The sequence below is a fragment of the Nestor notabilis genome, unplaced genomic scaffold (genome assembly GCF_000696875.1).
Source record: "Nestor notabilis isolate BGI_N333 unplaced genomic scaffold, ASM69687v1 scaffold18329, whole genome shotgun sequence".
Classification (NCBI taxonomy): domain Eukaryota; kingdom Metazoa; phylum Chordata; class Aves; order Psittaciformes; family Psittacidae; genus Nestor; species Nestor notabilis.
The window spans coordinates 14,252-26,941 of NW_009943456.1; the positions used below are offsets into that span (position 1 = coordinate 14,252).

At 57.5% G+C, this 12,690-nt stretch overlaps 1 protein-coding gene across 1 annotated transcript in view; it reads right to left on the reverse strand.

Annotated features, from left to right (window-relative positions):
* Nucleotides 1-8,196, reverse strand: part of ABLIM3 (actin binding LIM protein family, member 3) — a gene marked incomplete at its 5' end in the record, with an annotated part of 21,268 nt that extends 13,072 nt beyond the window's left edge. The window contains 5 exons of the mRNA XM_010021962.1: nucleotides 2,636-2,729; nucleotides 2,866-2,992; nucleotides 5,004-5,116; nucleotides 5,471-5,654; nucleotides 8,059-8,196. Of these exons, the coding sequence (XP_010020264.1) occupies nucleotides 2,636-2,729; nucleotides 2,866-2,992; nucleotides 5,004-5,116; nucleotides 5,471-5,654; nucleotides 8,059-8,196 (656 nt within the window). The remainder of the gene's footprint in view (nucleotides 1-2,635; nucleotides 2,730-2,865; nucleotides 2,993-5,003; nucleotides 5,117-5,470; nucleotides 5,655-8,058) is intronic.
* Between the last annotated feature and the right edge of the window lie 4,494 nt (nucleotides 8,197-12,690).

Consider the following 12,690-nt stretch of genomic DNA (forward strand, 5'->3'; position numbering starts at 1 on the left):
AAGCCAGTGTGCCTGCAGTTCCCACTGCTTCTATTTCCAGCTGGCTAGAGACAGCTAATGCAGGGGATGTGGGGCTCTGATGTGCTGCCCTCCCTGGTCCCTCTCTGAATCTGGATTAGGTTTGGTGCTCTTGGACCCTCTTAATACCTTCAAAGGCTTGGTGTGCTGACAAGAGAAAAAGCCATATATACACACCTTTTCCTACAGTGTGCCTGCAGTTCCCACTGCTTCTATTTCCAGCTGGCTAGAGACAGCTAATGCAGGGGATGTGGGGCTCTGATGTGCTGCCCTCCCTGGTCCCTCTCTGAATCTGGATTAGGTTTGGTGCTCTTGGACCCTCTTAATACCTTCAAAGGCTTGGTGTGCTGACAAGAGAAAAAGCCATATATACACACCTTTTCCTATCTAGACTAAATGGGCTGCTGTCACAGGTTAGCCCATGTCAAAAGAGGATGCTTCCGCCGATCAGGGTGTGGATGCTCACTCCCCCGGTGGTATTTACCAACCCACTCCCAACTTCCATTTCAACACAGACCTCCAAAACCCACTCAACATCTCAAAACACACCACTCCTTCTTGAGGAGCAACTCTCCAAACCACAACCAAACCTTGTTCCTTTTATAGTGGTTAATATTACAGCTCATATAGAAGGCTGCAAGGGAAGAGACCTGCTCGTTATCACTTGGGGTCCCTTCAAGACTTATTCGTCATCCGAGCCTGGCTGCACAGCTTGAAGCAGTTGGAAAAGCCTGGAGGCTGCTGGGACAGCTTGGGAAGGCTCCTTGCAGCCTAAAATTATTTTAAGGCGCCCTTTCCATTTCACGCTCTGCTGGAGAAGACAATTAAAGCCTCTGGTTTTACACATCACACAATACTGTGAGCAGGCACGTACCCGGGGAGCATGGGGAGGTGAGGGGTGCTCGCGCACAGCTCTCCAGCACCCAAGCCGCATGCTCCTCTTGGCTCCATGATGGCAAATGCAAGGAGACGGCACCTTTGCTCTGCCCGTGGGGACCCTGGCACCAAAGCATGTTACTTCCAGCCCACAGAGTCCTATTGCACAAGGAGGGCTCCCACTGTGGGCATGGGTGCAGCATGCAAGGTGCTAATGCGAGAGGACTGTTTCCTGGAGCATCTCAGTGCCCATGGGATATCAGTGGGATTCATTCAGCTTCTTCCCATGGCCTGGCATGGGCTGCAGAGCAGGCTGGCCCTTCCAGCCAGGAAGGGCAGATGCTGGGAGCAGAGCTGAGGCAGGAGGCACAGGGGGAGGTGGACAGAACTAGAGCTACTGCCAGGAGAAACAGGTAGAGGAGAGGAGGGTGGCCTGTCCCCTTGTCATCACCTCAGGGCTGCTACCCCACACTTGTCATGCCCTGCAGAGCTGTGCTCTGTCCATCCCCTCAGACATGCAGCTGCAGGAACATCATATGTTTGTCCTGACTCTGCTGTGGTTGCACTGAGCGAGGAAAACCTGAGAGCAGTGCAACAAGTGGCTCAGAGCACACAGTGCCCAATGGTGCCAGCCAGGCTGGTTCCAGGTCCCCTCCAGCTCCTCTCACCTACTGATCATCCCATACCATGTACACCCAACCTGCTTGCCCTGCTGGGAAGGCTGAGGATGCTCTGCATCATAGGGTTATTGGGGAGCAGCAGCAGGGATTCCATGTCACGGGAGCCCCTGGCTTCACCCTGTTCCACTCATATTTGCTGATTAAGTGGGCCCATGATGGGCATCTGCTGCAGTGCTGAGCTTGCACTCACAACAGCCAGCACTGGGACTGCTGCCGGAGCCTGGAGTCAGCAGAAAGCCTTCAACACAGGCAGCTCCCTGAAGAGGAGGAAGATGCTGGAGGGCTCCTGGCACCTGGCTCCAGCTTCAGGAGACGGTCCCCAGCCAGGCTGGGTGCTCTCAGGCCAGCCCAGCCAGGAGGACCAGCGGGATGACCACCTCCTGGTAGGCAGTTCCACAGCCACCTGCACCCATGCCTTGTTGTTGGGGCCCCGCATCCCTCAGTGGCTCTGCTGGAGCAGCTCTTCCTGGCCACCAATGTGATGAGCAAAGCCCCTCCTGCTCTGGCACAGCAAGGGGACCCCTGCTCTGGTTGCTGCCCTGCAAGAGATGTGCCAGGGGGACGCTGCCCATGGGCAGGGTGCTGCAGCCCCTCACCCAGGCTCCTCAGCAGCAGCAGAGCTGGATGCGTTTCCAAGGCAACAGGCAGGCTGCCTGCACAGGATGCGCCCAGAAGGCAGGCTGGGACTAGCGTGGTGGGGACACCCCAGAGCTGGGCACAGGTAGCACCAGGTCAAGGCTTGTGTCCCCACACCTTGGTCTCCAGACGTGTCCCACCACACGCAGGCCACCACATGCTCTGGCTGCTTAGCTCCAGCACACAAACCACCTCTCCAAAGGTCTACAGCATAGTGGTGCTTCTTCCCCCTTTGCCACCCTCCAGGGAAGGTGGTCATACTGTGCCACAGGGAAAGCCCTGGGACGCCAAAGTTAGCATGACAAGAGTTAGCATAAGAGTGCAGGATGAAGCTCCCACACCTCCCCAGGCCATGCACCTCTGGGTGTGACACACATGATCCCTATTACACACCGGGATAGGGTGGCCACAGCCCCAGGACTCACCTCCAGGACCCTGCCACTGATGTACCGGTCGCAGGTCTCGCACTTGATGCCAAACTGGGCATGGTAGTCGGACTCGCAGTACGGGATGCCATCCCTTTGGGAGAGGGAGGAGAAGGGGGTGAGGGCAGGTAAGCAGGGCTGGGCTACCCCTTGCTGCAGCCCCAGCCCCAGGGGCACAGCCTGGCATTGGCCAACACAGCCAAGCCTTCTGCCAGGCTGGTGGCACTCACTTGCTGATGTACTCGCCGGTGAGGATGATCCCGCATGTTTGGCACTTGAAGCAGCTGACGTGCCACTGCTTCTCCAGGGCCAGGAGGGACTGGCCTTGCTTGATCTCCTCCTTGCAGCCTGCGCAGTCTGGGGGGACAGAAGAGGGGTGTGGGGGACCTCTGCAGCTCCTCATGGGGCTCAGCAGTGCAGCAGGAACACCCACATCTGCTGATCCACACAGAGGCACCCCAGCTGCTTCATCTGGCACACCCCTTGCACCCAGAGGACCCCCTTTTCTAGGGATGCTGCTGTTTTAAACACCCTGCTCCTGAGACCATCCCAGGGGCAGCCTTTGGGGATCACTTCTCAAACAGGGAGTCATATCTTCATGAGAATATGCCACCTTGCTTGCTCCCAGCAAAAGAGCCAGGAGGAAAACCTCCTGCTGGAGCTGGGACCTCCATGGCACCACCAGCACTTAGCCACCCTGGCCAAGCACCCACCAGGCAAGATCATGGGCTGCCAGGGCCACGCTGCTCTGACAGGTCCTGGGGGGCTCCCATACAGGCAGGAGTAATGGGAAGGGACCGGCAGTGCGTGCAGCAGAGGAAGGGCTGTGCTCTCCGGCAGCCACGTCCGGCCCCGCTGCAGTACTGACGAGACTCCCTTCCTTCCCCTCTTCCCCTGGCTCCCGCCAAGGCTGGGAGCAGGAAGCACATGGACCCCTGACCTTGACTCCTCCTTGTCCTCTTCTCCCCTGGGCAGCAGGTTTGCCCGAATGGGGTTTCTCCTTAACCCCCTCCCTGCCACCTCCCTCCCCACTGTGGCACCGGGGAGGTACACGAGCACAGCACAGGCAGCCTGAGCAGGCTTTGCCACTCAGCCCATCCCAGGTAGCTCTGCACCAACTCCCTGCCTGATGGACAAATTTAAGGGGGGAGGATTTTTGACCCCGGCAAAAGCAGGCTGGCCAACTCAGCTGAGGCAAGATGTGCTCCCTCTCACACCGGTCCTGCTGGTTTCTGAGCTGCTCACAGTGAGAGGATGAGCATCCTACTCGGGATGTCCTGCCTGTGGAGTGCACCAGCACGGGCTCCAGCAGGCACACCTCCCCTGCCAGGGGCACATGCAGGCAGCAGGGTACATCTGGCTGCTGCCTATGAATAAGCACGGTGCCCTCAGGTAACCCTGCCATGCAGGCTGGGACGAGTGCTGGGCTGTCGGGAAGGGGATGGGAAGAGAGAGGAAGAGGCAGTCCATGTGGCTGCCCTTCCCCTGCCCTGGCCCTTCTATGGGAGACAGCAGAGTGCTGCAGCTGGCCGCAGCCTGCCTCTGGGCAGCTTTGGGTGCTGATGGAGACAGATGTCCTTCAGCTGGTGCTCCTTTAAACCCTGCCACAACCCCTCACTCCATCAAGGCCATGGTGAGAGCTGGGGGAGGCAGCCTGGGGGGGTTTCCAGGGACCCATCAACACCAGCAGGTGACAAGCACCCTGGGTGACACCATGGTCCTGGGTCCACCCCTGGCTGCAGGACTCTGCCCAGGTTACAGACACTGATGCTCCAGGGCTTGCTGAGAAACATGGGATGCTCTACAGTGGCTTGGGGCAGAGAGCCAGTGGCACGACAAAACTGGGAGGACAAAGCATGGCATGAAAGAAGGGTATCCCAAGGAATATCCTGGGTCAAAAGCAAGGCCAAACCTATCTAAAAGAGTCTGTCCATTGCTTGGGTTCATTGGTCCAAGTGGATGAACGTAAGGAACCTTTCACTGCTTGCAGACAGCAAATAACAGCAGCATTGGGACAGTGGGTGAGCAGTCCTGAGGCTGGCACTTGGACACGGACCTTGGTGCAGCTGGACACAAAGCAACATCTGGCATTGCCTGAGAGCAAACCTGGCTCCAACATGTCACCCTAACCCAGCCAGCATCTGCTGGTGTGGTGGCCCCTGCCCAGGCGACAGACAGGACGAGGGAGTTTCTAAAACCAGTGGTGACCTGCAAAGTGGAGCTGCAGGACTACCCTGTTCCTCCTCTGAAGCCTCTGTGGTTCCATGCACTGCTGCACACTGGCCCCAAAGCCCAGCCCAGGACCATCCAGGGGAACATGGTCCCTTCTTCTTGCAACCATCACGTAACACAAGAACAGTCAACTTACGGCTGGGCCCATGGATCTTGATGGGTTTGGTGCTGATGAGAGAGTGGGAGCAGTTCTGGCACACGCAGTCCTTCCCGCTGAACGTGACCTTGTCTCCAATGGGGAACGGCTTCCTGTGGCCAAGCAGAGGTGGGAAGGTGTGAGGAGCTGCTGCTCCCCTCCATGCAGTGCTTGGGGCTGCCTGTGAGCTCCTTCCCCAGGGCAAGAAGGACCCATGGTGCTGAGGAGAAAGGGCTACAAGGGGAGGCAGCGAGCGTGCACGTGTGCTGGGGCAGGAGGACCATGGCAGGTCTCCAGGGTGCATTGGGAAGGGCTGGAGCCATTTCATTTCCACCAAGAAAACCCAGACGAGGCTCCTGCTGTGGTGCTGAGTGGGGGACAAGGGTCTGTGGGCTAGTGAACAGCCCTGTCCTTGGTGCACAGCGCTTCTGCAGGGGGCCATGCACCCTGGTGATGGCTGAACCTACCTGCATGTGCTGCAGACAAAGCACTTGGGGTGGTAGGTCCTGCCAAGGGCTGAGATGACCTCTCCAGTGATGAAGTCCCCACAGCTGTCGCAGCGGGTCCCATAGAGCTGCTGGTAGTCGTGAGTGCAAATGTACTCCTGGTTCTTGAAGAAGAAGCCAGACTGGGCCAGGTCACAGCCGCACACTGCAGGGGGACATGCACCGTCAAGGGGGCAACGGGCAGGTCTAGCCCCCCTCGGCCGGCACCTCTGAGCCCATCTCTGCTGCCCCCCAGCAGAATTCCCAGCGCATCCCTCGAGACACAGCTTGCTCCAGGTACCTCAGGAGGTTTCCCTTCCCAGCGGACACACTGGGGCCTTCGCCCAGCACCACAAGATGTCAGTGTTGGGCTGCAGCAGGGTGCAGGATAGTGCTGCTGGACAGCCACGGCGGGGTGCTCACAGAGGGAACCCCTGCAGCTCCCACTGGCCACACACAAACAGCTCTGGAGGGCCTGTGGCATCCCCTCCTGGACCCACAGCACCCATGTGCCCCTCTGTTTGACACTGATGGTGTCAAGAAAGCCCAGTACAGAACTGCCAAAGAATGGGACATGCCCTAGGGACAGCAGGGGAGAGGTCTTCTCCACACCCTGGGGCATGGACTTCTCCATGATGAGCCATCTCCAGTCCCTGACCTGGACATGAAGCTGGGAACAGGTCCTGGGAGCAGCTAACTGGTGTTGATGCTCCCACTGCTTGTTTTTCCCGAGGTGACCAGCCCAACCTCACTTCCTTCCCTGCTGTGGGAACCATGGGTGGTGCACAGCCCATCAGGGTAATCCAAGTTGATGTGGCAAGCCCTGGCCCTTAGTGTCATTTCCCTCCTACATCTTCTCCATTTACAGAGAGACCTCGAGAGCATCAGACCCTGGAAGGCACCTCAGGAACGGCACAGGGGTCATGGGGTCTTTGCATGATGCCCATCTCCCATCCTGCAAGGTGATGGGGTGGAAACTACAGAGCAACCGAGCACTGACTGGCACAGCCCATCCCGGTCTCTGCTGTACCCCTCATGCCCAAGGGGGTGTGGGGTACCCCCAAGGGGTCTCAGTCCTGTCCTTGCACACCTTACCTACACCCATGGGCAGCCCATACAGCAAGCCACCCTCCCCAGGCAGAGCTGGACCCATGGGGCACAGATGCAGCTCCTCTCCCACAGAGCATCCTCACCCACTGCTCCCTGAAGCAGCCTGCAGCATTTACTTGTCAGTGACACGGGACAGGCCACCAGCTCTGGGACAGCATCAGGAAGCAGAAGCAAGAAGAATCGAGGCAGGTCTGGGCCCTATTTGCTGTGGGCCCCACAGCACATCCCCAGGGTCTGTACCAGCCGTGCCAGGCTCACAGGGACATGTCAGGAGCAAGCCATGGGGCTGTCAGGGGAGCTGGCAGCAGCCAGACGTGGCAGGGGGGTAAGAGCTGTGAGGGAAGGTGAGACAGGAGGATTTCCTCTCATTATTTATTCCCTTTCACTTGGAAATCGGGCAGCAAGCTCTGCCAAGCTCTCCCTGCTGGCTCCTGGGCCCTTTGAAGCCGGCAGCTGTCTGAGCTCTTTGTCTGGATGTGTAGCTCCTTCTTGATCCTTCATGTCCAAGCTGGGAAGGGACAGGGGGCTCAACACAGCCTTGGCACATACAGCACAGCCCTGGGGGCAACCTGGGACCCACATCCCACCTAGAGACCTGGGAGACAGCCCAGGGGAAGAGTCCCCTCCAAGCAAATCCCCTGCTCCCCAGGGAGGAGCAGTAAAGCATGACCGAGGGGATGGGGATTTATGTCCTGCTTAGCACAAAGTGCTGGGAGCTTGGAAGCCCAGAGCCCTGGTAATGGGATGCTTTACAACCTACAGAAGCAGCCATTGGCCTGGTTGAGAGCTGCTGCTTTAATAAATGTGCTAAGGAGCCCTTCAGCATCAGCTCCGGGCCGTTAGCTTTTACAGCTCTGCAGCTCCTGTGCACAGGGAGGATTCAAGCAGCCTCTCTATTCCTGCCAGCCCCTGGGGGCTGCGGTGTCCATGCCGCAGCAATCTGCATCCCACAGCACCTTGATCTCACCCCATGTGCAAGTGGCAGTGATCCATCACCCACCCCCAGCCCCGTCAGGAGCCACTCAGGGCATCTCCCCCACCTCATTGCCTCTCAGCCAGGCTGGAATCACCTCCTCCTCCTCCCGATGTGGGGGCAGGCAGGAGGCTGAAGGACACAGGGACCCCCCCAGATCCCAGATGGGCCATGGGAATGTTTGGGACCGGTGCAGTGAGAGCTGTTGGCATAGTGGAGGTAGTGATGGTGCCCAGGTCTGTCACCCCTGTTCACAGCCCACAGGCTGTGCCATCACACAGGGACACTGCCTGCACGCTGCAGCCCCATGCCATTACCTCCCCTTCTGCACCACACCATGTCCACCCCTGTGGGAAGCTGCCACCCTCAGGCATGTGACCATATCCCAGTGGACCAGGTAGGTCTGTCCCCAGCCTTTTGCTCTCCAGACTGCACCCAGGGCTGTGGGGCAGCCCAGCCACCAGCTCTTGGGGCAGCACCCTCATACCTTGGCAGGTGAAGCAGCGGATGTGGAAGTGGTTGCTCTGGACTCGCACCACCTCGCCCTTGCAGGTGTCCCCACAGCGGTAGCACTGGATGACGGTGGAGCTGCTCCCAGGGGTGTAGGGGTTCTGCTGATAGGGAACTGCTGGCAGAAAGGAGGGAGGGGAAAGCGAGAGAGGGGAAGGGTCTGTTAGCATTCGGGACACACACTGACCTCAGCTGCAAAGGAGCCCTCCAGTGACTGCGACGCAGCACCGGACATCAGGGCAAAGGACAGCAGAGACTGTGCTGGCACCAGTGACTGCATGCACATCCCTGTCTGGATTCAGGACTTTCCTGTCCCCATGAGAGAGCCACTACCTGTGTTTGGCTCAGAAGTCTGCAGCCCTAAGTGCTCCCTGTCCCTGCATGGATAACCAGGTCACCCACACCATCACCTCAAAGCCGTACAGAGCTCCCCAGACGCTCTCCTATCTCCTAGGCAGGTGCGGAAAGACACCGCATGGCCCAGCTACCCACCAGCTCTGCTCCGCTCAGCCCTCAAGCAGTCCTGGCTTGCTGCTGACCTGCTCAACCACAGGCCAGCGAGCACTGATTTGGCAGCAGCATGGGAAGGAACTGTTGTTTTTGTGGAGCTTCCACTTGTTTGGTTGGGAACTGGGTAAAGAAGTAATTTTTCAAGGAGCTTTCAAACATCACAGCAATTGAGCTTTTGGCCCTGGTGGGACTGTCACCTCCTCAGTGAGAAGCAGCATTCCCAGTCCCACTGCTCCTTCCGGAGCCGCAACGCAGCACATGCAGGCTCTGTGCTGAGCCAGGGGCTGCAAGGGAGGACAGGACAACACTGGTCCCCTGGAGGTGAGCAAGAGCCAACCTTCTCCTGCTGCAGATGGTGCTGGGTCTCACCTCCACTCCTTATCCCCCCAGCAGCTCCGCAGACCACCATGAAGGGCTGATGCTCGGCAGCTTCACTCCATGCTCCGGGGGAGGAACCACACGGAGCAGGAGGTCTTTCTGCCGTCTCAGCACAATCCCCAGACACACAGAGTACACATTTTAGAGAGCAGCTCCTGCTTTCCCTGACCCACTTGCAAGCGCACGGGATGCTTGCAGGAGCTGACCCCATGCTAACCGCTGCAGGCAGGGGCCAAGCAGCAAAGGACTTGCTTGCTGTAAGATGTCAGAGAGGGAGATGCAATTCGGGCAGCTTCAGCAGTGAAGGGCAGGATTTCAATGGACTGGAGACTTTCTGACCCAGTGCTGAACTGCATTCCCAGGAACAAGAGAAGCAGCTGATTGAAACCTGGTATGTGAACTCCCTCCAGAGCTGGGAGGAAAGGACACAGGACAGAGGAGATCACTCATCAGAGAGGCTTCTCATTCACATGGGGGGCAGATCATGTGGCAGGGAACAGAAACAGCCCATTATTGGCTTCAAAAGCAAAGAAAGAGAAGTCAAAGTGACACTGAGACTGTCTCACAGTAAAACCCCATCCCATGTGCCAAGTACCCAGAGACACACTCTGGGGATGTGCAGCACTGGGAAAATGGGCTGACCCTCCCTGACCACTCCAGCAGCTCCATCCTGCCTTGCCCAGTCCAACCTGCAGGCTGCAAGGAAAGCCGAGGTGCTTCCCTGTGAGTGCCTCCAGCAAAGATCAGGCTCCAGCCCCAACGTGAGCTTCTAAGAGCTGCTGGGACTTCCCTCCCGACCCTGCTCTTGCAGCTCTCAGAGGCCAACAGAGGTACCCAAGGTACTAAAGGGCACTGCAGTGCCAACAGAGGAGCTACAAATGGGATTGAGGTCTGGAGCTCAGACCAGCAGACACACTAAGTAGACTAGGTCTAAATGACTTTGAGATCCTAAATATGCCCATGGCAGGAGGGTTGGAACTAGATGGTCTTAAGGTCCTTCCGAACCCTAACTATTCTATAATGAGGGATACCTGTAAAGGGAGCAGGGAGGAACAATCCCTGGGAAGAGGGGTGCAGGACCTCCTGTGGTGGCTGCTGCTGGTGGGAGCCCATGAGCTCTGCAGCAGCCTGGGGGGACCCAGGCCTGACCCCAACAGGATGTCTGGAATGAAGGGGGGGGATCTCTTCTTAGGGGTCTCCAGCAGAGCAAGAGTTACAGCACTGGAGCTTCCTCCCACACACCCCATTCTCACACCCTCACCAAGAATGAAGCAGAAGCCAAGCCCTGGGACCCAGCCATTGCAATCCATAAAGCTTGGAGAGAAAAGCAGGAGAGAGGTGGGGTGAGAGGCTGGAATTAATCAACACTTAAACAAACATTAATAATAAAAAATAAGGGAAGGAGGAAAAAAAAAAATCAATGTCAGAAAATGCAGGCATCACTTATTCCGGGCTTCTGGTCTCCAGGGGAAACTTCCTGGTGTCCATAGCAACACATCGCCAAGCCCCTGCACTGGCAGCTCTGATGGGAGGGAAGGCAGAGGAAAAGGAGTCGAGGATGGAAGAGATGCTTCCATCCACCACTGGCACAGGCAGAACCGATACGGTCACTCCTATTTGTACCCATGGAGATGGGTCAGGACCCAGCTTAGGCACGGTCACCCTCCTGCCTGCCAGCTTTGTTCAGCATTACACCAAAAGCTCCCTGATTTGTGATTAACCTCCGGTCCACGCTGGAATTTCGCTCCGGGAACATTAACGCATTGTGTTGCTGGGGCTCTGGTTGTTTGTGAGCAGGCAGCTGCCCGCCTCGTGGCCCTGCACAGGAAGTATTACACATCACAACACCCTTGAGCGGGGGGACAGCTGAGCAGGGCAAAGCTCATTACACCCAAATAATCCAGTAATAATGTAAGTAGCATTAGTGGCCTCGCAGGCTGGAATACAGCAGTGTGGGTGAGGGAACTGCCCAAGGAATGCCTTAATCTCACCCCAGTTTGCTGCTGCTATTGCTTGTAGAGTGGGAATTAAGCTGGCTTCGCTCAGTAGTTAATGCATTCGTGCACCATGCTGCAATGCAAGAGGTCGCCCAGGGCTGGGCTCCTCCAGGGATGCCCCATGTCCTGCGTGGTGCTTGATCTGCTGTGGCTGCAGCCAAGGCTGCCTGTGCACCCAACAGATTTCCCACTGATCCGGATTACGGTGGCACCTCCGGTCAGGGATCCATGCCCTGCGTGGGCTTAGGGACAGACAGCAGCAGCCATACGTAAGCAAGGGAGCCTGTAACCTGGGAGGGGGGAGACAGTGCCCCCAGACAGTACCTAAGGGTGCATAGAGAAGCTTTGTCCCCCAGGAGGGAAGAGGGACCTTGCCCAAGAGATGCTCCCAGCCATGCTGCAGCGAGAGATCTGCAGGTTCCTGCTGCGCATCCCTGGGCAATCCCCCTCCTTCATTCCCACAGCACCCACCTTCTGCTTCAGGAGGGTCAACAGCCTTGTTTGCCTTCCTATCCTCTTTCTGCCAGCCCTCTGCTGAGGAGCAGCAGGGTGGGGGGAATACTAAACCCTTACACTGCCTCTGAAACACTTTGAGCCCTACGAGAGGATGGGGCTGATGGGAGACCATTCCCATCACAAAGGGATAGCAGCTCAACCCCAATTCAAGTAATAGGGCACAGCCTCCCAGGATAGCTCACGGGTGAAAAGCTCCAAAGAAAGCTCCATACCTCACCAGCAGCAAACCAGGACCAAGTTTCCAGGAGCATAAGCTGGAAGAAAGAGGATACCCAGGGGCATTTATAAAGAATCATCCATCATCCCTTACTGGGATCTGACCAGGTCCTGATGGCTTCCCACCTATCTCCTCCTCCCTGCCCATCAGCCCTCCGGGAAGATCAATTAGGTAGAAACTGCTGCAGGTGGAGTGTGCATCATTAGCAACAGGTAATTGGGAGAGTCTGCCCTAACACTGTGTTTGCTATCAGCATGTTTATGAGACTGCATCTCCACAGGGGGATGGGGAGGCCTGATTTAATTAATTACTGGTAATTAATATTTGCACAATGCTTGGAGAGCCACAGGTGAAGGGGACCGTGGAAGAGCAAAGCATTCAAACTTTAATTAATAATGAGAGGTGGTACCACTGTGGGAAGCTGAGTTGGGTGGGTGCTGCTGGGGCTGAGCTCTGGCATGTGCAATGAGATGTGAGCAAGTGGGTGCAGGCTGCACACAGGGGAGGTGTCCTTGCTGGGTGCTGTGGGTATCAGCATGGGATCCAGCTCCATAGGTGCTGGGAGTGAGCTTGGGAGTTGGGATGGATGCTGGGAGGTGAGGGGGAGCAGCAGTGTGTCAGGGCAGATGATGCTGTCAGGAGCCCTCACACCTCCATAGGGCTGAGCCCCCTTCCAGCAGCAGCTGCCTCCCACTTCTCCCTGCTCCCCGCAGTGAGCAATTGACCAGTCATCCTCTGCACATCCCCTGCACTAAGTAGGGCTGTAAATCATCCTCTCACACAAACCCACTGGGGGTGGTGGGACCAGCATGGCACAGGGATGCTATCCAATGGGATGTGGCTCTCCTGGCAAGGGTGAGGGAAGCCAGGCAGCCCGCTGGGCACCGAGGTGGGCTGGGCTGGCAGACCTCGTGCCCTTGTGTCCCGAGGGAAGGCTGATGCTGCGGCACTTGGCGAAGGCAGGGAGCAGGCTGGGAGCATGGCGGGGGCT